General features: G+C 56.6%; 2 protein-coding genes across 2 annotated transcripts; one reads left to right on the forward strand and one right to left on the reverse strand.

The window, feature by feature from the left end:
* Positions 1-4203: 4203 nt before the first annotated feature.
* On the forward strand, positions 4204-8169 carry RRP7A (ribosomal RNA processing 7 homolog A; the record flags this gene model as incomplete). The annotated part of the gene is made up of 7 exons (XM_080706516.1): positions 4204-4276; positions 5277-5419; positions 5801-5926; positions 6517-6634; positions 6865-6962; positions 7274-7472; positions 8084-8169. The coding sequence occupies 7 exons, from the start codon at positions 4204-4206 to the stop codon at positions 8167-8169; spliced, it is 843 nt and encodes a 280-aa protein (XP_080562642.1).
* Positions 8170-8655: 486 nt separating this feature from the next.
* Positions 8656-23844, reverse strand: SERHL2 (serine hydrolase like 2; the record flags this gene model as incomplete). Its single annotated transcript, XM_080704768.1, has 12 exons — positions 8656-8775; positions 9566-9662; positions 10287-10369; positions 14326-14360; positions 20231-20310; positions 21106-21215; positions 22078-22152; positions 22599-22618; positions 22930-22971; positions 23327-23440; positions 23532-23681; positions 23811-23844. The coding sequence occupies 12 exons, from the start codon at positions 23842-23844 to the stop codon at positions 8656-8658; spliced, it is 960 nt and encodes a 319-aa protein (XP_080560894.1).
* Positions 23845-24114: the final 270 nt, after the last annotated feature.

Raw genomic sequence — 24114 nt, forward strand, 5'->3', positions numbered from 1 at the left:
CGGCTCTGTCCCCCAAGGCAAAGCTCGTGACCAATGGCCCTCAGACTGAAGCCCCTGCGTGGAGAGCTTCCTCCCGGATGGGACCGCCTGCCATGTCGTGTTCCCCCGTGCTCCTCTGTGCGTTAACACTTCCTGTAGCGTGTGTCTTCTCCCTCACCTCGCGGCACAGTGCCGTGTTCCTCAGTGTGCCTCCCCGTCGGCCCGCAGCTGATTGCCTGGGCGTGGAGCGCTGAATCTCCTGGGCTTTCATGGCCCGCGGGCTGCAGGGCAGAGGCTGAGGGGGCCTTCCCTTTCCTTTTCTCAAGTCCTTCAGACAGCAAAGAGTGGGGACCCTGCTGTGCCAGGCCTGGCTGCTGGTCTACAGAGGCCTGCGCCAGAAACAGTGCCCCAGCCTGGGTTCCAAGCCTGTGTGCTCAGGCAATCCAGAGGGAGCCTGCAGGGCTGTGGCCCTTTTTCCTGGCGCAGTGCCCCACCCCAGCTGTGTCTGCTGGGAGGGATAGTTCGCCCTGGCCTGCTTGGGCCTCTCAGAGGCTGCCTCCCGCGCTGCAGCACCAGGGGTTTGGGGCCCTTTGAGTGGGCGCGCTGGCTTGCTCCTGCCCAGGCGGGGTAGGGCAGGTGTCCAAGCAGGCAGGCTGGTGAGCCGGTCTCCAGAATGCCCGGACACTTGGCAGCACTAGAGCGCAGGCCTGGTCTCCGAGTGCTAGGGCAGTGCTTTCCGCGTGCGGGACTGTACAGGGAGCCTAGCCGGCGGGGCTGGCACGTATGGGGAGCAGGATTCCGGGTGCTCTGTGCAGTCAGTGCGTGCTGTGAGAGCGCTAGCCCAGGAAGCAGAGCCCAAGGCGCCGTGAACTGCTCAGGCCAGCCTGGGGGAGAAAACCTAGAAACTCGCACTCCCCCAGTGAAAGCCCAGGGAACCCAGGAAGGTGCCTGGCAGCTCCACTTTCCAGTTCTTTACAGAGTGCTGCTGCTCTTCTCCCCCGGAATGGGTACATTGTTTTTCTTTAGCAACTGGAAGACATTCCTCCTACACTTTAGCCTTCCTGGCTCCAGCAGGCGCCCAGAAGGTGCTGGGACCTGAGCTCTCTGGTGCTGGGAGCAGTTGCGCAGTTTGGACTTGCTTGGAGTAGAGTAGGTGGTGAGTGCCGCCTGCGTGGTGGTGCCCCTCAGCCCACGCCGCTCACACGGGCGCTGGGTAGCAGTCTCGCCGTCCAGCGGCCCCCTTGCCACACGTGTGTGGAGAGGGAGGGAGCTGTTGTCTCCCTGGCTGTACGGGACCTCGTCCTGGCAAATGGACGAGAAGGGGGAGGGCCAACCCTTGTGTCCCCGTTGCTCATCTGTGTCCTTGTCCAAAAGGCAGGCCAGGAAGAGGCGTTAAGGGATGGGGGCTCTGTATTATCCATTTCTGAATAAACCTTTGTTATTCCTACCTTCGAGATGTGTTGAAGGTTGTGCTGAGTGGTCTCAGTGTGACCTGGTGTGGGGATTCTCCTGCTCCACCAGCCGTGGCTTTTGGGCATTTACTCACGGGACTCAGCTTCAGTCTCGCTGCGCGTGGTGGCGCACGCTTGTAATCCCCGCGCTCGGGAGGCAGAGACAGGAGGATCGCACGGGTTCGAAGCCAGCCTCAGCTACTGAGTGAGACCCTGTTTCCAAATAAAATAGAAAAAAGGTCTGGGAGTATAGCCCGGAGGTGGAAAGCCTCTGGGTTCCACCCCCAGTACCACCAAAAAATAAAAAGAACCTCCGTCTCCACGGCTAAAATGTGGGCGGTGACATCTGTGAAGTGCGGGCACAGGCTCGAGCCTCCCTGGGGTTGAGCTCAGTCTCCACCACAGGGAGCTTCATAAAGAGCCAGAGCAGGCCTGGCCTGGCCTGGCCTTGAATGAGGTACGCTCGTGGGTGGAATTCACCTCTTTCATCAACTATGGCTTTAGAAAAGAAGAAATTATGGTTTTATTAAAAGTGGGTTGGAAGCCAGGTGTGGTGGCCCACACTTGCAATCCCAGCATTTGGGAGGCTGAGACAAGAGGATTGTGTCCTTGGTTCAATCCCAATACCACACACGCACGCATGGTGGGGGGTGGGGGGGCGAGAGTGGATCTGAGAATAAAATAATAGAATCTCCCTAATCTGAACAACAGATTTTTTTTGGGGGGGGTCTGGGGATGGAACCCAGAAGCATTTGACCTCCGAGCTACAATCCCTGCCCAATTTTTTATTCTTTATTTTGAAACCGGTTCTCACTGAGTTGCGAAGGGCCTCACTAAGCAGCTGAGGCTTGTCTGTAAACCCGCGATCCTCCTGTCTCAGCCTCCCCCCCTGGGGAGGATACAAGTGTGCTTGTATTACAAGCTGGGGTTACAAGTGTGTGTCACCACGCCTGGCTAACAGATTTTTAAAAGGCCAGGTGTGGTAATGCATACCAGTAATCCCAGTAATTGAGAGGCTGATACCAGAGGATTACACATTCGAGGCAGCCTCAGTGATTTAGTGAGATCCTGTTTTCAAAATACGGGGAGGGGAGGGGCTGGAGGGTATAACTCAAAGGTAGGCCACCCAGGTAAAAATCTTACGAATTTTAGCCAGGTGTAGTGGTTCACACCTATAATCCTCGTACATGATACACTGAGACAGGAAGATCAGATTGGAGGTTTAAGGCCAGCCTCATCAATTTAGCAAAACTCTTAAAATACATAAAATAGGGCTGGCAGTGTAGCTCAGAGTTACCATGCCCCTGAGTTCAATCCCCAATACCACACACACTTTATTTTGAAATAAGGTCTCATTAAATTAGAGAGATGGTCTTGAACCTATCCTCTTGTCTCAGGCCCCGGATACTGGATTACATATGTACGCTACTATGCCCAGCTGGGGCTGACTTTAAATAAATTAGGAGCCAGGCATGGTGCACATACCCGTAATCCCAGTACTTGGAAAACAGACAGGAGGATCTCAGAATCGAGGACGTCTCAGCAATTTAATCGATGCCTTCATGATTCAGTGAGAATCGATGCCTTCATGATTCAGTGAGACGGTTTCTTGGTTTTTTGTTTGGTGGTACTTGGGATTGACCAGAGACATTCTATGTTTGGGCTACAGCCTTATTGGAAATGGTCTCCATAGGCTGATGAGTCTCACTACTTGCTGAGGCTGACCTCAAACCTATGATCCTCCTGTCTCAGCTTCCCAAGTACTGGGATTATAGGTGTGTACCACTACTTGCGGCTCTCAGTGAGACTTTGTTTGGAAATATAGGACACCAGGAGGGGTGGCTCATTCCCCTAATCTCAGTACTTGGGAGACTGAGACAGGAAGAAACACAGGTTCCAAGCCAGACTCTAATTTAGTTGAGGCTTTCAGAAACTTAGTGAGACCCTGTTTCCAAATAAAAGATCAGGCTGGGTGTGTGCCTTGGAGATAGAATGTTTCTAGGTTCAATCCCCAGTATGTATAAAAGTAAATAAGTCTGGGGATGTAGCTGGAGGTAGAATGCCTCTGGGTTCAACACCCAGTACCATCAAAAATCTCATGTTCAAGGGCAACCTCAGCAATTTACCAAGACTCAGAATTAAGAAAAAGCCGGGGGTGTGACTCATTCTTTAATCCCGGTGCTTGGGAGGCTGAGACAGGAGGATCACGCAGGTTAGAAGCCAGCCTCTGCTACTTGGGCTCTCAGCAATTTAGTGAGACTCTGTTTCCAAATAAAATATAAAAATAGGTTTATGAGTGTAGCCCGGACATAGAAAGCCCCTGTATTTCATACCCAATACCCCCCCAAAAAAAAAATTAGGGCTGAGGGTATAGCTCAGAGGTAGAATGTTCCTAGGTTCAATCCCCAGTACCAACACACACACACACACACACACACACACACACACACACTCACACTCTCTCTCTCTCTCTCTCTCTCTCTCTCTCTCTCTCTCTCTCTCTCTCCCCCCCCAACTCCTACACTCCCCACTCTCACTTATCCAGCACTTTGCAGTAATGCTAAGCGCTGCTGGGGCGGTGCCTGCAGAAGGACGGACCGAGGGCGAGAGGGAGGGAGGTGGGGAAGCTCAGCGGGCCCCCCCCAGACGTTGATAGGCCCCGGGGAGGCGGGCCTGGAGCCCAGAGGGCGGCCCCGCGGCGCTGTCGTCATGGAGACGCGGGGCCCGCGCGGAACTACAACTCCCAGCGGCCCGCGCGTTTCCGGCCGGCAAGATGGTGGCGCGCAGGAGGAAGCGTGGGGCGCGGGACCCGGACCCGGGCGTCGCGAGCCCGCCCGGCTACTCAGGTGAGCGGCTCCCCGGGACCACGGCCCCCGGGAGGCGGTTCGGGGTCGGGTGGGCCCTCGGCGGCCCCGGGCGCGGCAGGCCGGAGGCTCCGGGCCCGGCGCCCACGCGGCGCCCGCCTGGTCCGCGCGGGCTCTCCCCGGCCGGCCGCGCCTGGCATCGGCTCGCGGTCGGGAGGCCCCCCACCCCTGACCCGAATGGGGGGCAGCACTGGGTCCCCGCCGGGAGGGAAACCGGGAAACAGTCCCTAGTCCCTCGCTTTACGAAGACGGGCCTTTATGCAAGGCCAGCGACTAACCAGGAATCCCACCAATTTACACCCGGAGACGAAAGCCCAGACTGGCTCTGCCCGCCTGGCGGCGGGGTGAAGGTCGGCTCTTTGGAGGCGGGAAGTTTGAGCTGAAACATGAATAATGGGTGGGGGGAAGGGCTCGGCGTGCCCCACGGGCAGGGAGAGCAAGGGCCAGGCCGGCCCGGCCGCGGGAACGGAGCGTGGGGTGGCCGAGGATGGGGGCGGAGGCCGCGGTGCCGGCGTGCCCCGCAGCTCCGGGGCCTTCCCCTCCTCTCGTGCTCCCCACCTGTCATACGTGCCCCTCTGCCTGGCCAGCTCCGGAGTCCTCCCTGGGCTGATTTTTTTTTTTTTGTACTGGGCATGGAACCCAGGGGCATTCGACCTCCGAGCTACACTCCCAGCCCTGTTTTGAATCTTTATTCTGAAAGTCTCACACAGTTACAGAGCCTCACTAAGTAGCTGAGGCTGCCCATGATCCTCTTGTCTTAGCCTCCCAAGTTCCAGGATTACAAGCGAGCACCACATGCTCGGGCTTACTTGTCCACTTTCAAAGCCTGTGAGGAGTGCCTGAGGGGAGTGCTCAGTGAAAGACTGCTGGATGGACAGACAGATGGGACTAGGAAAGGACATGGAGAAAAGGAACTGTGTGAATGGCGCGCTGGCCCCACTCAGGGAGGCCCGAACCTGACTCCTGGGCGCATTCCTTGCAGCCATTCCAATCAAGTTCTCCGAAAGGCAGCAGGCTCCTCACTACCTTTACGTAAGAGAGCACAGAGTCCGAGAAGGCACTCAGTCGACCTGGCCTCAGAAACGCACCCTTTTTGTCCTCAACGTGCCCCCATACTGCACGAAGGTGAGCTGCTGGTGGACTCTGGACTAGAGGCTCTCATGGCCCTACCAAGTTCTTCGTGGTCAGATGGAGATGCTGACAGAGCCCCAGGGGGTGTCGGTGTCAAGAAAGCTGCCTCTATCTCTTGTGATGGGGAATTGGCTTTATAAAAAAAATCCTGACTCTGGTAGTTATGTCCAATTAGTTGTTTTATACAATCAGAATAGCAGCAGGAATGCTCCGTCCATCTCATATTATGGGGGTGGGGGTGTCTGCCTCCGAGGAGGGAGCCCAGGCTCTGGGCTGGGCGCATGGGCTCAGCATCCTCCCAGTCTGCCGCCAGGTGGGCGTGGCAGGCTCTGGGAAGCCCTGCCGCGCTCACACCGGCTCCCTCGGCCGAGGCAGGAGTGTCTGTCGCGGCTCCTGTTGCCCTGTGGCCCTGTCCAGTCCGTGGAGTTGCAGGAGAAGCCGGACCTTGCCGAGAGCCCCAAGGAACCCAAGTCCAAGTTTTTTCACCCCACGTCTGTTCCGGTAGGCCTCTGAGTACCAGGTTCTGCTGGAGTGGGGTGCTGCCCTGTATGGAAGGGAGTGGGGGGGCACTGGCCTGGGCAGTAGACTTCCAGAACATTCCCTGCAGCCCGTCTCCACAGCATGCAGGCAAGGCTGGACAGCTCTTATCTTTCCCCAGCTCTAGTCCTGTGTTGAAGGTCAGGGCCATCTCTGCTCGGTGCCCTGCAGGGCCTCCCAGAGCGCACGCCGGCTTCCCCACAGCAGATCGGTCCTCGTCCTCTGACCTGGACTCCAGGAGCCCTGTTCCCTGTTTCTCTGGGCACCTCCAGCCCACTCCTCCTCCCGGCCTTGGACTCTGAGCTGGTGTGCACGCCCGTGCTCTCTCCACTCTGGGCCTGGCCTCCATGAGCTGCCCTGGTACAGGGTGAGCCCGTGTATCCTGAGTGTCAACTGGGAGGAGCCGGGAGTGTGGCTGCCCCTCACCTGAGCTATGGGATGACCTGGCCTGCGGCCCCACAGCAGGCTAGTGAGGGCAGCGCGGGGCCCTGGGGGTGCTGCCCTGCTCCCCGTGTGGGGAGTGTTGCCCACACTGACCGCCGTCCCTCCCTCAGGGCTTCCAGGTCGCCTACGTGGTGTTTAAGAAGCCGGGTGGCATGTTGGCTGCCTTGGCACTGAAGGGCCCTTTGCTGGTGTCGACGGAGAGTCACCCTGTGCAGACCGGCGTCCACAGTCAGTACCGCGCTCTCCTGGGCCTGGGCTGCTGAGGGAGGCTCTCGGGGGCTACGGCTCAGTGCCAGTGTGCCTGGGGCTCGTCGCTAGTGCTGGCCTGTGGCTTGGGTGCCGGGGATGGGGGGGGGGATAGAATCTTTGCGTCTGCACGCTGGGCCCCAACTCAGCCTGAAGGAAGGCCAGGCCTGAGGCAGCTCCCCCACCCCACCCCCGGCCCCCTTGGCCCGTAGAGTGGATCAGCGACTATGCAGACTTGCTGCCCGACCCCGAGGCCCTCAGGGTGGAGGTGGACACCTTCATGGAGGCGTACGACCAGAAGACAGCGAAGGTAGGGGCTCCTGCAGGGACAGCCATGCTACCTGTGTCCCTGAGGTGGGGGTGGCCCCAGGGGCGGCGGTAGCCTGTCCTCGGTCACCATGTGGGGTGCAGGCTCCCTTTTTCCCCTGCTGAGTCCTGGGCCGCCTGGCTGGTGACACAGAGTGTCTGAGTGGTCTGGGGGAGAGGAGACAGCCCCACTCTAGTCCATGGCTGGCCCGGGGCTGCTGTCTGGGTCTGGGAAGAGGCTGTGGAGGTCTCCTGGGGCTGGGTGCAGGCGTACTCACGCAGCCAGCAGCCAGCAGCAGGGTCTGGTCCTTGCAGGAGGAGGCAAAGGCCAAGGAGGAGGAGGGAGTCCCTGATGCAGAGGGCTGGGTGAAGGTGACCCGCCGGGGCCGGCGGCCCGTGCTGCCCCGGACCGAGGCAGCCAACCTCCGGGTGTTGGAGAGGGAGAAACGGAAGCGCGCCCGAAAGGAGCTGCTCAACTTCTATGCCTGGCAGCACCGCGAGACCAAGATGGAGCGTAAGGGCCCCCGGTGGGCGAGGGGCAGCCTTGGGCGCGGGCAAGGAGTCAGGTTGCAGAGCGGGCCGTGTGGGTGGGTGTGCCGGCCCTGGGTGCCCTGCGTGCTGCTCCCACGAGGAGCACTCCCTTCACCTGCGGCTGCCCTGCCGCACCCCAGCCCTCGCTGCTGGCGCAGTCATCCCTTGCCCTAGACCGGTAGCTCCCATCAGCCCTCGTCCTTTGGGCTCCAGATTCCCACCTGCCCTTAGACCTAGGTCCTTTGGTGACCAGAGTCACCCTCTGAATTTGGTGGCCCTGGGGCCGGGTCCCCTTCTGACCCTCCTCACTGCATGGGGAGGGCCGTGCTCCTCTGCTCCCGCTGGCCTTTTTCCCTTGGTACTGGAGCGTGACCCTCCCGTCAGTCTCCCCGCCGCTGGCTCCCCGCCCTCCCCCGGCTCTCCACTTCACCTCTCACTGACGCGGGTTGGTTGGGTTTTGTCTCTGGCGCCAGCACTCTGTCCCCTCCCCTCGGCTTCCTTGCGGGTCCTGAGGGGGGCTGGGGCAGCGAGCTGGCGCCCTCAGGTGGGCAGTGGCACCCCACATGGCCTCTGAGCCTGCCTTGTCCCCTGCAGACCTGGCACAGCTGCGCAAGAAGTTCGAGGAAGACAAGCAGAGGATTGAGCTGATGCGGGCCCAGCGCAAATTCCGACCCTACTGAGCCGGGCCGGCCTGGCCCTGGACGGCGGGGCCAGCAGGGTCTGCTGCCGAACACCATGGGCGCACTCTGGGAGCAGGTGCAGGCCGAGCAGACACTGCGGCCCCACCGCAGGAGTGCAGCGCAGGGTCAGTCCTGGGCCCAGCATAAGCTCTGGCCTTCTCAGAGGCTCATGAGCCTGAGTGGCTATCCATTCCCCTCCCCCTTGATGGAGAAGCCCCCAGGCAACGCACTGGCCACAGCAGCGAGGCAGAGGAAGCAGGGACATTTAATCTTCCATCGAGGCTGGCAGCAGGGATGGGCTCTGGCCCAACTGGGTGTCCATCGAGAGCCCCCACCCCATCGAGAGACTGTCCCTTTGAAGTCGGACGTAACAGCCAGGATCTCGACTCTGCTCTCGCTTTTCTGCTGTCCCTCCTGGCATTGCGGGGGCTCGGCGTCCAGTGGTGGCCAGCACGCCTGGAGCGGGAGGCTCCGCTGCTGTCCTGGCTACAGCCGGGCGGGGAGCCTGCCCTCGCTCTGCAGGAAGGAGCTGATGAAGCCAGCCACGTGCTGGGGCTCGTTCATGTGGATGTAGTGATTGCCAGAAACCTCCACGAACTGGAACCGCTGGGGAGGGCGGGGGGCGGTGAGCCGCTGCAAGGGGTGCCCGCTGAGCCCAGGAGCCCGCGCCGGGGCCTCTCCCCACCCCTGTGGACCAGCCAGCCACCCGTAGCACCATGGGATGCCCAGACCACTTGCCAGGATCGCTGCTGGTTCTAATGACGACGGGGCTGGGTGAACAAGCAGAGGCTGACTCCCGCCTGGGAGAGCAGGCCACGATGATAGGCTGGGCTCTGCCCTGCCTGCCACGGCGGGGCGCCTTTCCTTGGTGCAGGTTTGGTAGAACACAGGCATTCTACCTCCAAGCTACACCCCCAGTCCAATATTCTTTTTCTGTGTGTTACTAGGGATTGAAGCCAGGGTCACTCTACCTCTGAGCTACACCTCCAGCCCTATTTTTAATTCTTTATTTTGAAAGAGGGTTTCACTAGGTTGCTGAGAGCCTCACTAAGTTGCTGAGGCTGGCTTTGAACCTGAGATCCTCCTGTCTCAGGGATTACAAGCATGTGCCTGGCTCAAGGGTTCCCTTTTGTAGTTACCCCAAAAATAGTACAGGGGCCCCAGGCTCAAGTGCTGCTGAGCAGTAGTGACACTGGTGACCCTGGTGTCAGGCATTCCCTGGGACCCAGGCAGGGTCTGAGGTCACAGCCCCGCCCTGCGGCAATCAAGGCCAATAAAAGATCCTGCCAACCAACGGCCTCTGCTTTACCCGTGATTACTCTGATTACATGTGACCCCAGCTTCTAGGGAGCGGGCTCCTGGGACCCCGACATGGCCGCCTGAGCCTCCGCGGTACCTCTTTCAGGACAGATTTCAAAGCGTTGACCATGAAGACCACGGGCTCCTTGTTGGTGTCATTCTCCCGCCTCACGTCGTAGTACCCCTGTGTTGCTCTGGGAAGCGAAGGGGAGGCAGGCTCCAGCTGCACCCAGGTCCCAGGCCAGACGCCACCCGCCAACTTTCCCGAGTCCAGCCACCCAGAGCCGTCTCAGCCCAGCCGCCCGGCAGGTCCAGGCATAACTCCCAGGGTCGGGCCTTATGGGGCAGCCTGGGCCAGGCTGTCTTCACTCTGAGCTGGTCTACCCACCACACTGCCCTTCCATTGGGAAGTGCACTTTCATGGTTCATAGATTTAGGATTTCCGATGGGGTTATGTCCCAGTAACCCCATGGCAAGTTGAAACGGGTCAGAAGTGCCTGGCAGCTGGGTGTATGGTGCGCGCCTGTGATCCCAGCGCCTTTAAGGCTGAAACAGGAGCCGAGGTTCGAAGCCAGCCTCGGCAACTCAGTGAGGTCAGCAAGCCTCACAGATTCCAAATGTAAACTAACAGATAGGGCTGGGGAATAGTAGCTCTGAGGCAGAATGCCCCTGGGTTCCATTCCCGGACCGCTGGGAGCTTCAGGGAGGCCCGGGCGCTGAGCAGTTCCGCCGTGCGCATGCGCAGCACGCTTTCACTCCATCGCAGGCAGCCTGGGTCCCCGCAGCCCGGGCGCCACGCCTAGCCTCCGCGCACTTACTTGATGAGCAGGACCCGGGCCTGCAGCTCTCGGATGAAGTGCACAAACATCTCCTTGCTGACGAAGTCGAAGCTGTGCTGAGGCTGCGGAGAGAGCGTGGGAGCCCTCACCACGGGCACCGCAAGCCGGGGCCCAGGTGAGGCCGCCCTTACCGCGCCGCTGCCTCCGGCAGGCCTCCAGCTTTGCCAGGGACGGGCTCGCCTCCCCCGGGGCTGAGCCACCTGCCCCCACGAGGCTTCCTGAGCAGTTTGCTGGGGCCCGGCGCAGGAGCCCGCCGTGGCCGGCCTCCGCCACCACTGCGGGGCACGTCTAGGTCTGCACTGCCCTGCACCGCCACTCGGCTACTGAGGAGGGGCAGGGTGGAGGCTCTGGGTTTACATGCATGCTGGGTTTGGAAGACAGGAAAAACTGTAACCAACTTGATCACGCCTTCAGATGATAACATCTTGGGTATACTGAGTTAAGTATTACACTTGGGCTGGGTTTGGTGGCAGGGGCCTGGCAGTTGAAACAGGAGGATCAGCAGGTTTGAGGCCAGCCTCAACCATTAGTGAGGCCCTCAGCAACTTAGCTAGACCTTGTTTCAAGAGAAGACTGGAAGTGTAGCTAGGAGGTAGGTACAGTGCCCCCGGGTTCAATCCCAGGTACCAAAAACAAAAAAATACAATTGGTCTGAGGGCATTGCTCGATGGCATAGAGTTTGCGCGGTATGTGCGAGCCCTGTTTTATTTCATCTGTTTGGTTTGGTTTTGTTTTTGTACTAGGGATTGGACCTAGGGGCATATACCTCTGAGCTATACCCCCAGCCCTTTTTATTTTTTAAAGCAGTCTCACAGCTGGGCGTGGTGGCAAACGCTTGTAATCCCAGCATTTGGGAGGCTGAGACAAGAGGATCACAGTTTGCAGACAGCCTCAGCTACGTAGTGAAGCCCTCCTCAACTTAGTGAGACCCTGTTTCAAAATAAAGAATAAAATTTATGCTAGGCGTGGTGGCCCATGCATGTAATCCCAGTGCTTGGGAGGCTGAGACAGGAGGATCGCACGGGTTCAAAGCCAGCCTCAGCTACTTAGTGAGGCTCTCAGTAACTTAGTGAGAGCCTGTTTCAAAGTAAAGTATAAAATAGATCTGGGAGTATAGCCCAGAGGTTGAAAAGCCCCTGGGTTCCACTCCCAGAACCACCCCACCAAAAAAAATTAGGGCAGGGGGTGTAGCTTGAGGGTAGAATGCCCCTGGATTCCATCCCCAGACCCACAAAAAAAAATTTTTTTTAATAAAGTGGTCTTAATAAATTGCTGAGGGTCTTGCTAAATTGTTGAGGCTGGCCTTTAACCTTCAATCCTGCCTCAGCCTCCCAATTAGAGATGGGAGGCGTCTGCCACCACACCCAGCTTGCTTTTACTTGTTAATAAGACTTCTAGAAAATGTTGCGTTATATGAGACTCAGTTTCACCTTGGTGAGACCTATTCTATTTCCATTGGACTAGACTCTAGTCTGAGAACTCTCAGGGCAGCGCTCTCAGAATTAACTGTTCCTACTGACAGAGAAGTGTGTGTTGGATTAGTTCACGAAAGCTCCCACACGAACCGAGTCCAAGTCACAATCAATACTCCTACACCACTGTGATGATTACAAAATTCCTCTGGGTGCTGAGGTTTCACTCAGCATGGCAGTGTTTGTGTAGCATTCACAAAACCCTGGGTTCCATCCCGAGTAACACACACACACACACACACACACACACACACACACACACACACGTGAGCACCATCTGGTCAGAGCCACAAAAGCTTCTGGGCCCCTGTTCTGCCCTAGAGCTCTCCCAGCCACTCCTGCTCCTCAGACTAAAAACTAAAATGTTCCCATCTTTCCCCACAGTGGGGTCCCCACATCACCCCTGGAGCTTGGAATGTGGTCACAGCTGGCAGGAGGTGGCGCCAGGACGCTAGCTGAGGGGGACGCGGGGTCTCGGCCTCTGGGCCTCAGGCCAACACTCCTTTTTGGCCAGGACTGGGCCCCGGGGCTGCAGGGCCCGCCTCTGGCCTAATCTTAGGCTGGTCTGCAGGGCAGGGATAGAGGGAACCAACCATCTCCACCCACTGTGGCCGCACATGTGAAGACCTCGTGGTCGGAGTCAGCCACACACAGGCTCCCGCTCCCTTTCTGAGATTTCCTGTCTCTTTCTCAACTTCTCCTTCTAGTGTCACTGCCTGGCTCTGTGTGTGTGTGTGTGTGTGTGTGTGTGTGTGTGTGTGGCACTGGGGGTTGAATCCAGGGGCATTCTACCTCCTGAGCTGTACCCTGAGACCTTTTGGTTTTGTTTTTCTCAGTACTAGGGATGGAATTCAGGGACATTCTACCTCCGAGCTACATCCCCAGCCCTATTTTTTATCCGTTTGTTTGCTTGTTTGTTTGTTTGTTTGTAGGTCTGGGGATGGAACCCAGAGGCATTTGACCTCCAAGCTATACCCCCTGCCCAATTTTTTATTCTTTATTTTGAAACAGGGTTTCACTAAGTTGTGAAGGCCCTCACTAAGTAGCTGAGGCTGTCCGCAAACCGCAATCCTCCAGTCTCAGCCTCCAAAATGCTGGGATTACAAGCGTGCGCCACCACACCCGGCCTATCCTTTATTTTGAAACAGGGTCTCACTAAGTTGCAGAGGGCCTTATTAAGTAGCTGAGCCTGGCCACAAATCTGCGATCCTCCTGTCTCAGCCTCCCAAGTACTGGGATTACAAGTGTGCGCCACCAAGCACGGCTTTATTTTTTATTTTGAAACAGGCCATCCAGCACGCCCAGCTGGCCTACTTGTTAAAATAATTCAGGTATAACTTCTAGCAGAGTCCACACTGGATTGTCAGCCTCCACTGGGTGTGGCCTGGACCCAGAACAAGAGTTCCACCAGCCCCTCCTGCAGCTGGCTCCCAGCCCTCTTCAAGGACAGTGCTGTTCTCACCCCTGGGAGTGAGCCCAAGGGCATTCCACCTCCAAGCTACATTGTGCCCAGCCCTTGGCAAATCTTTTTCACTAGGCATGGTAGGACATACCTGTAATGCCAGTACTTGAGAGACAGAAACAGGAGGATCACAGGTTCAAAGCCTGGCAACTTAGGCTCTCAGCAGCTTTGTGAGACACTTTTTCCAAACAAAAAATAAAATAGGGCTGGGGGTATACCCTAGAGGTAGAATGTCCCTGGGTTTAACCCTCAGAACCAAAAAAATAAAAAGTTTTATTTTGCCGGGCGTGGTGGCGCACGCTTGTAATCCCCACGCTTGGGAGGCGGAGACAGAAGGATCACGCTGGTTCGGAGCCAGCCTCGCTGGCTTAAGAGACCCTGTTTCCAAATAAAAAGTATAAAATGGGTCTGGGAGTGTATCCCGGAGGTAGAAGGGCTTCCAGGAACCCCAGTACCACCAAAAAAAAAGAAGAAAAAAAGTTTTATTTTCAAGATGTGTTGGTGGCACACACTTATAATCCCAGTACTTAGGAGGCTGAGACAGAAAGATCACAGGTTTGTGGCCAACCTCAGCAACTCTCCAAAATTCAGTGAGACTGTTTAAAAATAAAGGATAAGATAGGACTGGGGTTGTATCTCAGAGGTGGAATGGTCCTGGGCTCAATCCCCAGAACACACACACACACCCCTCTGAAGCGGGGCCTCCCTGCGGATCTCAGCCCAGATCGCAGGTGCACACCACTGTGCCTGGAAATTTTGCCTCTTTTTGAGCTTCACTGAAAAATCTTTTGAGCCAGGCGTGGTGGCGCACGCCTGCGACTCCAGCACTTGGCCGACCGAGACAGGAGGATCCAGGTTTGAGGCCAGACTCAGCAACTTATCAAGGCCCTCGGCAACTCAGACTCTGTCGGAAAATTAAAAAATGAAGTAGGGCTAGGGTGGAGCTCAGAGGTGGAATGGCCCGAGTTCAATCCCCAGTGCCATACACACGTCAGTTTTGCTTTTACTTAACACACACACACATTTAGAAACAACTTTTAAGAAACAAGAGCAGCAGGCAGACCGGGAAGAGGGCAGCACTCACCCAGGTGATCCTCCGGTCCCTGTTCAGCTTCAGACCTACAGAGAGCACAAAGCGGGCGGCCTCAGTGCCCCGGGGTGGGGGCTCCCGGGCCCCCTGGGGACGCGGCCTGCCCAAGCAGAGTCATGGCTCCCACCGGGGCTGGTGAGGCCCCTGCCATCTTCACTGGAGCCGGGCTGGACATGGCCATCTGCTCACAGAGCAGTGACACCCACGGGAGGCTGGCCCCGCAGGAGCCACACGACGGGGTGAGGGCAAGCCCAGCTGCATCATGCAGTTCTTTTCTTCCGTGTTTGTGTGTGTATGTGTGTGTGTGTGTGTGTGTGTGTGTGAGAGAGAGAGAGAGAGAGAGAGAGAGACAGACAGACAGACAGACAGACAGACAGACAGACGCCCTCAGCCCTATTCTATTTATTATTTGGAAACAAGGTCTCACAAAGTTGCTGAGGCCGGCTTCTTCACCCGCGGTCCTCCTGTCTCAGCCTCCTGAGTCCTGGGATTACAGGCACCACACCCAGCTAAGACTCTATTTCAAAGTAAAAATAAGCCAGGCGTGGTGGCGCACGCTTGTAATCCCCACGCTTGGGAGACGGAGCCAGGAGGATCGCGCAGGTTCGAAGCCAGCCGCGCGCGCTTAAGAGACCCTGTTTCCACATAAAGTATAAAATAGGTCTGGGAGTGAAGCCCGGAGGTAGAAGGGCTTTCAGGAACCCCGGTACCACCAAAAACAAAAAATAAAAATAAAAATAAAATAGGGGTCAGAGTATAGAGGAGAGTAAGGTGCAGACCCACATCTGCTTGCTTTACCTGGGCAGAGCCAGGAAGGGCTGCCACGTCGTCAGCTATGCCTACATGCCAGGAGCCCGATCCCAGCTTCACACGTGACCGGCACTGGTGGCTGTCCTAGGTTTCTGCCCTTCTGAATGGACCCGCGCTTGTGCTGAGCGTGGGCTCTCAGCCGCCACGCGCGGCCTTCCCTCGTCTCTTCCTTCTCTCTTTTATTTTCAGTGCTAGAGATGGAACCCAGGGTCTCACCCATGCCAGCCCAGTGCTCCACCTCTGAGCTATACCCTGGCCCTTTTTAATATATATATTTGGGGTACTAGGGATGGAACCCAGGGGCATTCTACCTCTGAGCTACACCCCCAACCCTATTCTCTTATTCTTTATTTTGTAACCGGGTCTCATTGAGTTGCAGAGGGCCTCACTAAGTAGTAGCTGAGGCCGTCTGTGAACTGCAATCTTCCTATCTCAGTCTCCCGAATGCTGGCATTACAAGCGTGCGCCACCACGCCAGGCCCCTTTTTTATTTATTTATTTTTCTGCGGTTCTGGGCATAGAACCCAGTGGTATTCGACCTGAGCTACACCCCCAGCCCTACTTTTTATTCTTTTTAATTTGAAATGGGGTCTCACTAAGTTGCGGAGGGCCTAAGTAGCTAAGGCTGTCAGAGAACTGCGATCCTCCCGTCTCCGCCTCCCAAGTGCGGGGATTACAAGCGTGCACCACCACGCCCGGCTCCCTTTTTATTTTAAAACAGGACCTGGCTGCTAGGTTGCTGAGCTGGCCTTGAGACTGCGATCCTCCTATGTTAGCCTCCAAAGTACTGGGATTACAGGCGTGCACCACAGTACCTGGCCTGGTCCCTAAATAAATCACCTGGTCTCAGGTATTTTGTCATAGCAACAGCAGTGGGCTGAGACAAATGTGCAAAAGCTCAAGACAGAGGCTGACTGGCAGGTGACGAACGAGATGGATGGCGAAGGATGAGCCTGAAGTTCTCTGTTCCCGTGACTCCTAAACCACGCACTTCAGCACCTGCTCTAAACAAGTAATCCTCAGTTTCAACAAAGCAAAACCATGATGAGGCTGGCGTCTCTGCCTATCCCCTTTGGAAACGCCATCAAGCCTGGGGGAATGCTCAGGAGGGGCAGGGGAGGTCAGGCCTCTCTGCTGCAAAACCAATGTTTGAGTAGAGATGTGGCTCTCTGAGAAAGAAACCAATTACAGAAACATTAAGGAAAGCTATTTTCTGTAATTATTAGGTTTTCCCTCTAATTAGAGATTACGGAGCTCTTAGATGATAAATGTGATGTTTAATTGTTGCGAGAGGTTCTAGCCAGGGATTTGTGGCTCAGTGCTCACAAGGACTGTGTAACTGGGAGAGTTTCTGGTTGCTGCGCTCTCAGGCCACCCCAGCCTAATGGCCTAATGAACACGAGGCAGAGGCCCTGGCACCCTGGCGCTCACCACCGCCTCTCTGCACAGATGGCGGCCTCCTGCCCTGCAGGACCAGGCGGGCCCTCTGGGCGCTTCCTTCCTGCCGGCTTGCTCTCCAGCCACTCAGAGGACGTGAGAATACTTTATAAAGGGTTCTATTTTAGCTGGGCATGGAGCACACCTGTAATCCCAGTACATGGGAGGCTAAAGCATGAGGATCACAGGTTCTCTGCCAACCTCAGCTACTTAGCGAGGCCCCCTGCAACTTAGTGAGACCCTGTTTCAAAATAAAATATAGAGCCGGGCGTGGTGGCGCACGCTTGTAATCCCAGCACTTGGGAGGCCGAGACAGAAAGATTGAGGTTCAGGGACAGCCTCAGCTACTTACTGAGGCCCTTTGCAACTCAGTGAGACCCTGTTTCAAAAGAAATAAAAAATAGGGTTGGGGGTATAGCTTGGAGATAGAATGCCCCTGGGTTCCATCCCCAGTACTGAAAAAAAAGAAAAGAAACTAGAAATCTCTACTTTTATATAAAATCTTACCATTTTAAATATGGGCAACCTATCCAAAATTCTTCCTGTGCCCAATGGTTTTGTGTGAACTGAATGAGTCAGAGAAGTCATACTTGGACAGGAGTGGCGCTGGCCTTATGACTGGGTCTGAGCATCCCCGCAGCAGGGCTCCTAGGGCCGGACGCGACTCCGGACTGTCCGGCCCTCTGTCTCTAGTGAACCTGGGCAGAACTAGGTTCCTCCGCTTCCAGCACATCACATCAAGCCAGTATTGAGATGTGAGCTGGGAGGCTTGAACTTGGCTAAGAATGTAGACAAAGCCCAAACCTCGTGGCTCTCCCTCCAGCCAGCACACACACACCTGGCTAACCTGAGCACGAGGTGGCACACACTTGTAATCCAATACTAAGACAGGAGGATTGTGGGTTCTTGGCCAGCCTCTACTACTTAGTGAGGCCCTCTGCAACTTAGTGAGACCCTGTTTCAAAATAAAGAATAAAAAATAGGACAGGGGTGGAGCTTGGAGGTAGAATGCCCCTAGGACCAATCCCCAGTACTGCAAAAACTAAAAACTAAAAATAAAAAGGGACTGGGAGCCAGGCAACGTACACATGTAATCCCAGTACTTGGGAAGCTGAGATAGGAGGATCACAGGTTTGAAGCCAGCCTCAGCTACTTAGTGAGGCTCTCAGCAACTTAATGACACCCTGTTTCCAAATAAAATAGAAAATAGGTCTGGGAGTGTAGCTCGGAGGTAGAAGGCCCCTGGGTTCCATCCCCAGTACCATATACACACACATGCCAAAAAAAAAAAAAAAAAAAAAAAACAGAACAAGGGACCATAAGGGATTGGGGATATAATTCCTTGAAAGAGTACCTGGGTTCAGATCCCCAGCACTGCAAAGGAAGGAGGAAGAGGACCGTTTCAACCTCTTCCTACCTGACTCCCTTCACCAGCCACCGCCATGTCCTCCTCTGCTCTCAGGGGGAGGCAGCCCCTGCCCACACGTGAGTCTTGGATTTCTGGCCCTGGGTTACTGTCGTGAAGTCAGTTTCTGTGGCTGAGCATAGACTCCAGAGGGATGAGCTTGGACCAGAGACGGAGGAGAGCCCAGGCCTCTGCAGGCATCAGAATGAAATGTGGGCTCTGGGGCAAGCGGGAGGATTCGGGAGGAGCCTGCAACACCCCAAAGTCACCCACCCCAGGGAGGGTGAGTGGGTCTGGGTTCAGTCTTCTTAGGTTAATGCTGGGTCCCAAAGGGCACTGGCTGCTGCGGAGGGGCGCGGCCACCTGCACACCTGCGCTCACCCCGTGTCCCTGCAGCACCAGCCAGTGTCTTCCTTGTGACCCAGGCCTAATGGGATTGCCAGGATTGGCTGAGAGCATCTCATTCTGGATTAGCCCAGTTCTGCACCTCTGGCTAGCCTCTGCGCGGGGCACGCCGGGAAGCCTGGGCCCATCCTCCCTCCATGACACGTTTGCAGGGAGGGGAGATAAAGGTGCAGGGGTAGAATGAGATGCCACAGGTCACAAACCCAGGCCCAAACGCTCCACTTACCTATTCTTTTGTTTGTTTGGTGCTGGGGGTTGACTCCAGGGGCTTCTACGTCTGAGCTACACCCTCAGCCCTTTTTATTTTTATTATTAATGTGTGTGTGTATGTATGTATGTACGTATGTATTTTGTTTTATTTTAATATATATATATAAATATATATATATATATATATATTTTTTTTTTTTTTTTTTTTTTGGGTGGTACTGGGGTTCCTGGAAACACTTCTACCTCCGGGCTACACTCCCAGACCTATTTTTTTTATACTTTTTTTTTTTTATTTGGAGACAGGGTCTCTTAAGCCACCATGGCTGGCTTCGAACCTGTGCGATCCTCCTGTCTCCGTCTCCCAAGTGCGGGGATTACAAGCGTGTGCCACCACGCACGGCTGATTTTTTTTTTTTTTTTTTGGTGGTACTGGGGTTCCTAGAAGCCCTTCTACCTCCGGGCTACACTACCACGGGCTACACTCCCAGACCTATTTTTTAACAATTTTATGTGGAAACAGAGTCTCTTAAGCCAGCACGATCTTCCTGTCTCTGCCTCCCAAGCGCGGGGATTACAAGCGTGCGCCACCACGCCCGGCCTATGCACGGCTGTATTTTATTTTTTATTTATTATGGCACTGGGGCTGGAACCCAGGGGCATTCTACCTCGGAGCTATTCCCCCAGCCCTAATTTTTATTCTTTATTTTGAAACAGGCCCTCGAACCAGAATCCTCCTGTCTCCGCCTCCCAAATGCTGAGATTACAAGCATGTGCCACCACTCCCAGCTAGAGAGGTTTTCAAGCCAGGTGTTGTGGCGTACTTAATCCCGGTATAATCCCAGTACTTGGGAGGCTCAAATAGGAGAACTGCTGGCTCCCGGCCAGCCTCCGCAATTTAGGGAAGCCCTCAACAGCTTAGCGACACCCTGTTTCAAAATAAAAAATAAGAGCTGGGCATGGTGGTGCACGCTTGTAGTCCCAGCAGCTGGGAGGCCAAAGCAGGCGAATCACAGGTTCACAGCCAGCCTCAGCAACCTGGCAACTTAGGGTCTCATCAATTTAGCAAGATCCTATTTCCAAATAAAAAATAAAATAGGTCTGGGGTATAGCCCAGAGATCCTGGGTTCCATCCTCAGTAGCACTAAATTAAAAAAAAAAAAAGAATAAAGTAAAGTGATAAAAGCCAGGTGTGAGCCGGGTGTGCTGGCGCACGCTTGTCACCCCAGCATTCGGGAGGCTGAGACAGGAGAATGTTGGTTCGCGGACAGCCTCAGCTACTGAGTGAGGCCCTTTGTGACTCAGACCCTGTTTCAAAATAAAGAATTAAAAATAGGGCTGGGGGTGTAGCTCAGAGGTAGAATGCCTCTGGGTTCCATTCCCAGTACTGCAAAGAGAAAAAAGAAAGAAAAGAAAAAAGGAAACCTCCTTAAATCATTCTCCAAGGGCGTCCTTGGAGCCTCCGGAGGCCCAGCAGGGCCTGGCCGGACAGCAGCCAGCTCACCGGGTCCACCTGCCCACAGGGTGGGCCTCTCCTGCTCTCAGACAAGCCTGAGGCCGGGGTGAGACGAGGTGTGGTGTGTGAGCCACGCCAGACCCCACACTGCCCCCTCGGCCTCGGGCAGGGAGTCCTACCTGCGGCCGTCTGGGTGGCCCCGCGCTGAAGGAGGAGCTCCGCACACTCCTTGCCCACGTGGGTGTTGTTCTTCATGAACCTGGAGAGACAGAAGATGCTGGACGCCTCCCGGGGCTCGGGTGGGAGGACTGGAAGGTGCAAGGGAGCCAGGCAGGCTGCGGCGGCCTGCGCGGGGCGGCTACCTCCAGGCTGCACCCCAGCCCTGTTTTAGTTTTTATTTTGAAACGGTCTGGGTTAGTTCCGGAGGGTCTCTCTACGTTGCTGTGGCTGGCCTTCAACCTGTGCTCCTCCTGCCTCAGCCTCCCAAGCACCCGGCTCGATGGCACATTCACAGGGCGGTGTGCGGGGGCCTGTGCATTCTCACACGTGCGTGCGTGCATACGTTTCACTCTTCCAGGCGTCCAGCACTTGTGCCACTGCCCGAGCGGGACATGCGGGTAGACAAAGGGCTGAGCCCCGCCCAGGTGGTGGACTTGCAGCGGGGTGGGCTTTCGTAGGACAGTGCAGTCACCCCCAGGGCGGAGGGGAGTCAGCCGGGCTTCCAGAGGAAACCAGCCCGCTGGGGGCTCCAAGCAGGGGGGCTGCAGGATCGGAGCAGAGCGCAGACAGGAGGCCAGAGGGAAGAGGAGGAGGAGGAGACAGGTGTCCTGGGGGAGAGGAAGGGAAGCAGGAGGCGGGGGTAGCGTGGTGGAGCCAAGGCCAGGCGCCCGTGAGGAGCGGGAACAGAGGAAGGCAGATGTCCCCGCTGGGCACCCAAGGGCTGCAGGAAGCTGGAGCCCAGGGTGACCACAGGGACGGGGCGGGTGGGCAGGAGGGAGAGTCTCCCGGTCCCTGAGGGTCCGGTGCCCGCCTCCTGGCCCTTCCTAGCACCCACCCCTGCAGCATCTCCTGGGGGCTGGCCACGCGCGGGGGCTTCTGGGAGGCCTCCAGCTCCAGCGTGTTCTCTAGGGCTCGCCGCCGGTACGTCAGCATGTGCTCCATATCCTAGAGATCATCAGTGGCTGGGTGGGCAGGGTGCAGCGAGGGGCGCCCTGCTCCCACACATCCCGTCCTGTGCCCGCCGGCAGAGATGGAGCAGGGAGGGCACCTCCAGGGGCTTTGCAAAGGCATATGAGAGTCTCAAGTCATGAGCCGCTTGAGGGCACTGGTTCCACCTGGGGCTCCGTGTCACCATGCAAAAAAATCTCTCTCTCTCTCGTTCTCTCTCTCTCTTTTATAGTACTGGGGATTGAGCCCAGGGGAGTTCTACCTCCTAGCTATACTTCCTTCTTATTTTTAAAAATTTTTTTGGTGGTACTGGGGAATGGAACCCTTCTGCCTCCGGGCTACACTCCCAGACCTATTTTATATTTTATTTGGAAACAGGGTCTCTTAAGCAAGTGAGGCTGGCTTCGAACCTGCGCGATCCTCCTGTCTCCGTCTCCCGAGCGTGAGGATTACAAGTCTGCGCCACCATGCCCGGCTCCCTTTTTATTTTGAAACAGGGTCTTGCTAGGTTTCTGAGGGTCTTGCTAAATAGCTGAGGCTGGCCTTAAACCTGCAATCCTCTTTTTTTGTGTGTGTGGTACTGGGGGTGGAACCCAGGGGCTTTTCTACCTCCAGACTATACTCCCAGACCTATTTTATACTTTATTTGGAAACAGGGTCTCACTAAGTTGCTGAGAGCCTCACTAAGTAGCTGAGGCTGGCTTTGAACCTGTGCGATCCTCCTGTCTCAGCCTCCCAAACACTGGGATTACAAGTGTGTGCCACCATGCCTGCAAACCTACAAACCTCTTATCTGGGCCTCCCAAGTACTGGGATTACAAGCCTGTGCCACCACACCCAGCAAGAGCCCTCTTCTTACATTAACATCCAGGACAAATGGCGTTGCATCCAGTAAGATAAGTTTGTCCACCATCTCAGGGAAGATACAGGAAAACTAGGATGGGACACAGAGGGAAGAATTAGCGGAAGGGACGAGGCCAGGGCTGGCTCTTCCCAGCCAGGACTTCCTGAGGCGGGTGTCAGGCTGGAGAAAGGGGCCGACCCGGAGGCCAGAGCAGAACACCTCTCCCTGCAGGCCCCTCCCCGGGGCCCGGGCCTGCACCCCGCACCCCGCTCGGGACCCTGGAGACTCCGGGACCCTGTGTGCTGGGGATGGGGAGGCGGGAATGGCGAACTCTACCCGGAATCTCCACCCAAGTCCTCATGGTAATAACTATCACTGCGATCGATCGCAGGGCGCCGGGGGTGTAGACAGCAAGCTGCCACCAGCTAAGGGGACTGGGCTGCTGACATCGGGTGGGAGGCCTTCCCTTCCAGGCCTCCCTGTCTCCTCCATGCCCCCACACCTCCCGGGGCCGCACAGCAACGCCATGGACTCACCATGCCGCCCACGGTGCCACCTGAAGACAAAGAGGAGAGGTCAGAACAGTTGGCAGCCATCCCCTTGCCGCTGGGCCCGGCTCCTCTGCCCAGGGCATGGGGTGGGTTCTGCATCTCAAACCCAGGGTCCCCCGTGGCCCATAGATATGAGCACCCACGAGGCCACTCAGGCCGAGTGTCTCTGAGGCCAGAGGGCAGAGGCCAAGGGTCAATGTGTAAGCCAGGCCAGGGGCTCTGAGAAGTACAGGGCAGGAATCAGTGTGCCAACTCCTCTTCGTCCCTCACAGCCCCATCGAGGATGCCCAGCAGGTCGTGGCCAGGGTACACTCACCAAAGCTGTGGCCCAGGAGGGAAAAACGATTCCATTTCAAGGCTGAAAACACAGGTGGTCAGAAGGTCTGGAGGTGCACGTCTCTGCCTGCCCTCTTTCCCTGCAGGCCCCAGGCTGGAGAAATCCTTCCCCAGCCCCTTAGGTGCCCCAGCCAGTTTAGGGGGCCCCAGCTCCACTGCAGGGGGGACTCCACTGGAGGAAGCAAGCTCTTCTTAGAGCCCTTGCCAACTTCCCCAAACGACCTGAGACTTGTGGACGGACTGGAGCCAGAGCCACGGCCCGTCCCAGGCCCAGGGGGCTCCCCGTACCCCACACCCTGCTCCAGCGACCCAGGGCCCGGGCCAGGTCACGGGCCACACTCACACTCTGCTCACACTCCGCCTCTCCTCTCGCTCACCTGCCGCGACTCTTCGGACCTCACTCACAAAGTTCTGGTGGTAATACGGGAATCCTGGGCTGTAATGCGAGGAGAGCCCGTGGCCCCCGAAGTCCATGACCACGTAATAGAAGTCTGAGCCAGAGAGGGAGGGGCAGCCCGGCGTCAGCCAGCAACTCCCGGCACCCCACAGCCGCCCCTCTGTGGCCCATTTGCCCCAGCCCACCTTGAGGGAGAAGAGGGATGAGTCTGTCAAAGGAGTTGGCGTTGTCCAGCCAGCCGTGCAGGCAGAGAACTGGGGGGCCGTGCAGGGAGCCCCAGGCTTTGGCGGCAATGTGGCCCCAGGGCACGGCCAGCCTCAGCTCTGAGAGGAGTCCTGCAAAACAGAGTCATTGCTCCCTTCTGGACTACTCCAGAAGCCAGCACTTCCTGGGCTCTTCATCTACGCCCCAGTGTGCCTGGGGAGCTGGCACCAGACACCTCTGCCCTGGTGCATACCCAGCACCCCCCCCCCAGAAGACAAGGGTAGCCAGGGCCATGGTGAGGGCTTCCCACGACCTGCGCCATCTGCAGTGGGCGGACCCCAAAGGGGAGAGCTGGCCTGGCCCCCACCGACTGCTGGTCGTGGATTTGGGCCAGTTCCTGAATTGTCTGGAGTGCCAGTTTTCTATGACTCTGGAGTAAAGTCAGGGCCCGGTGGCACATACCTGTAATCCTACCTGGAAGCTACTGGGAGATGGAGACAGGAGGATTACAGGCTCAGGGCCACCCCGGCAGTTTAGTGACACCCTCAGCAACTTAGCAAGACT

This window comes from Muscardinus avellanarius, assembly GCF_963383645.1.
Source record: "Muscardinus avellanarius genome assembly, chromosome: 11".
In the NCBI taxonomy this organism is placed as follows: domain Eukaryota; kingdom Metazoa; phylum Chordata; class Mammalia; order Rodentia; family Gliridae; genus Muscardinus; species Muscardinus avellanarius.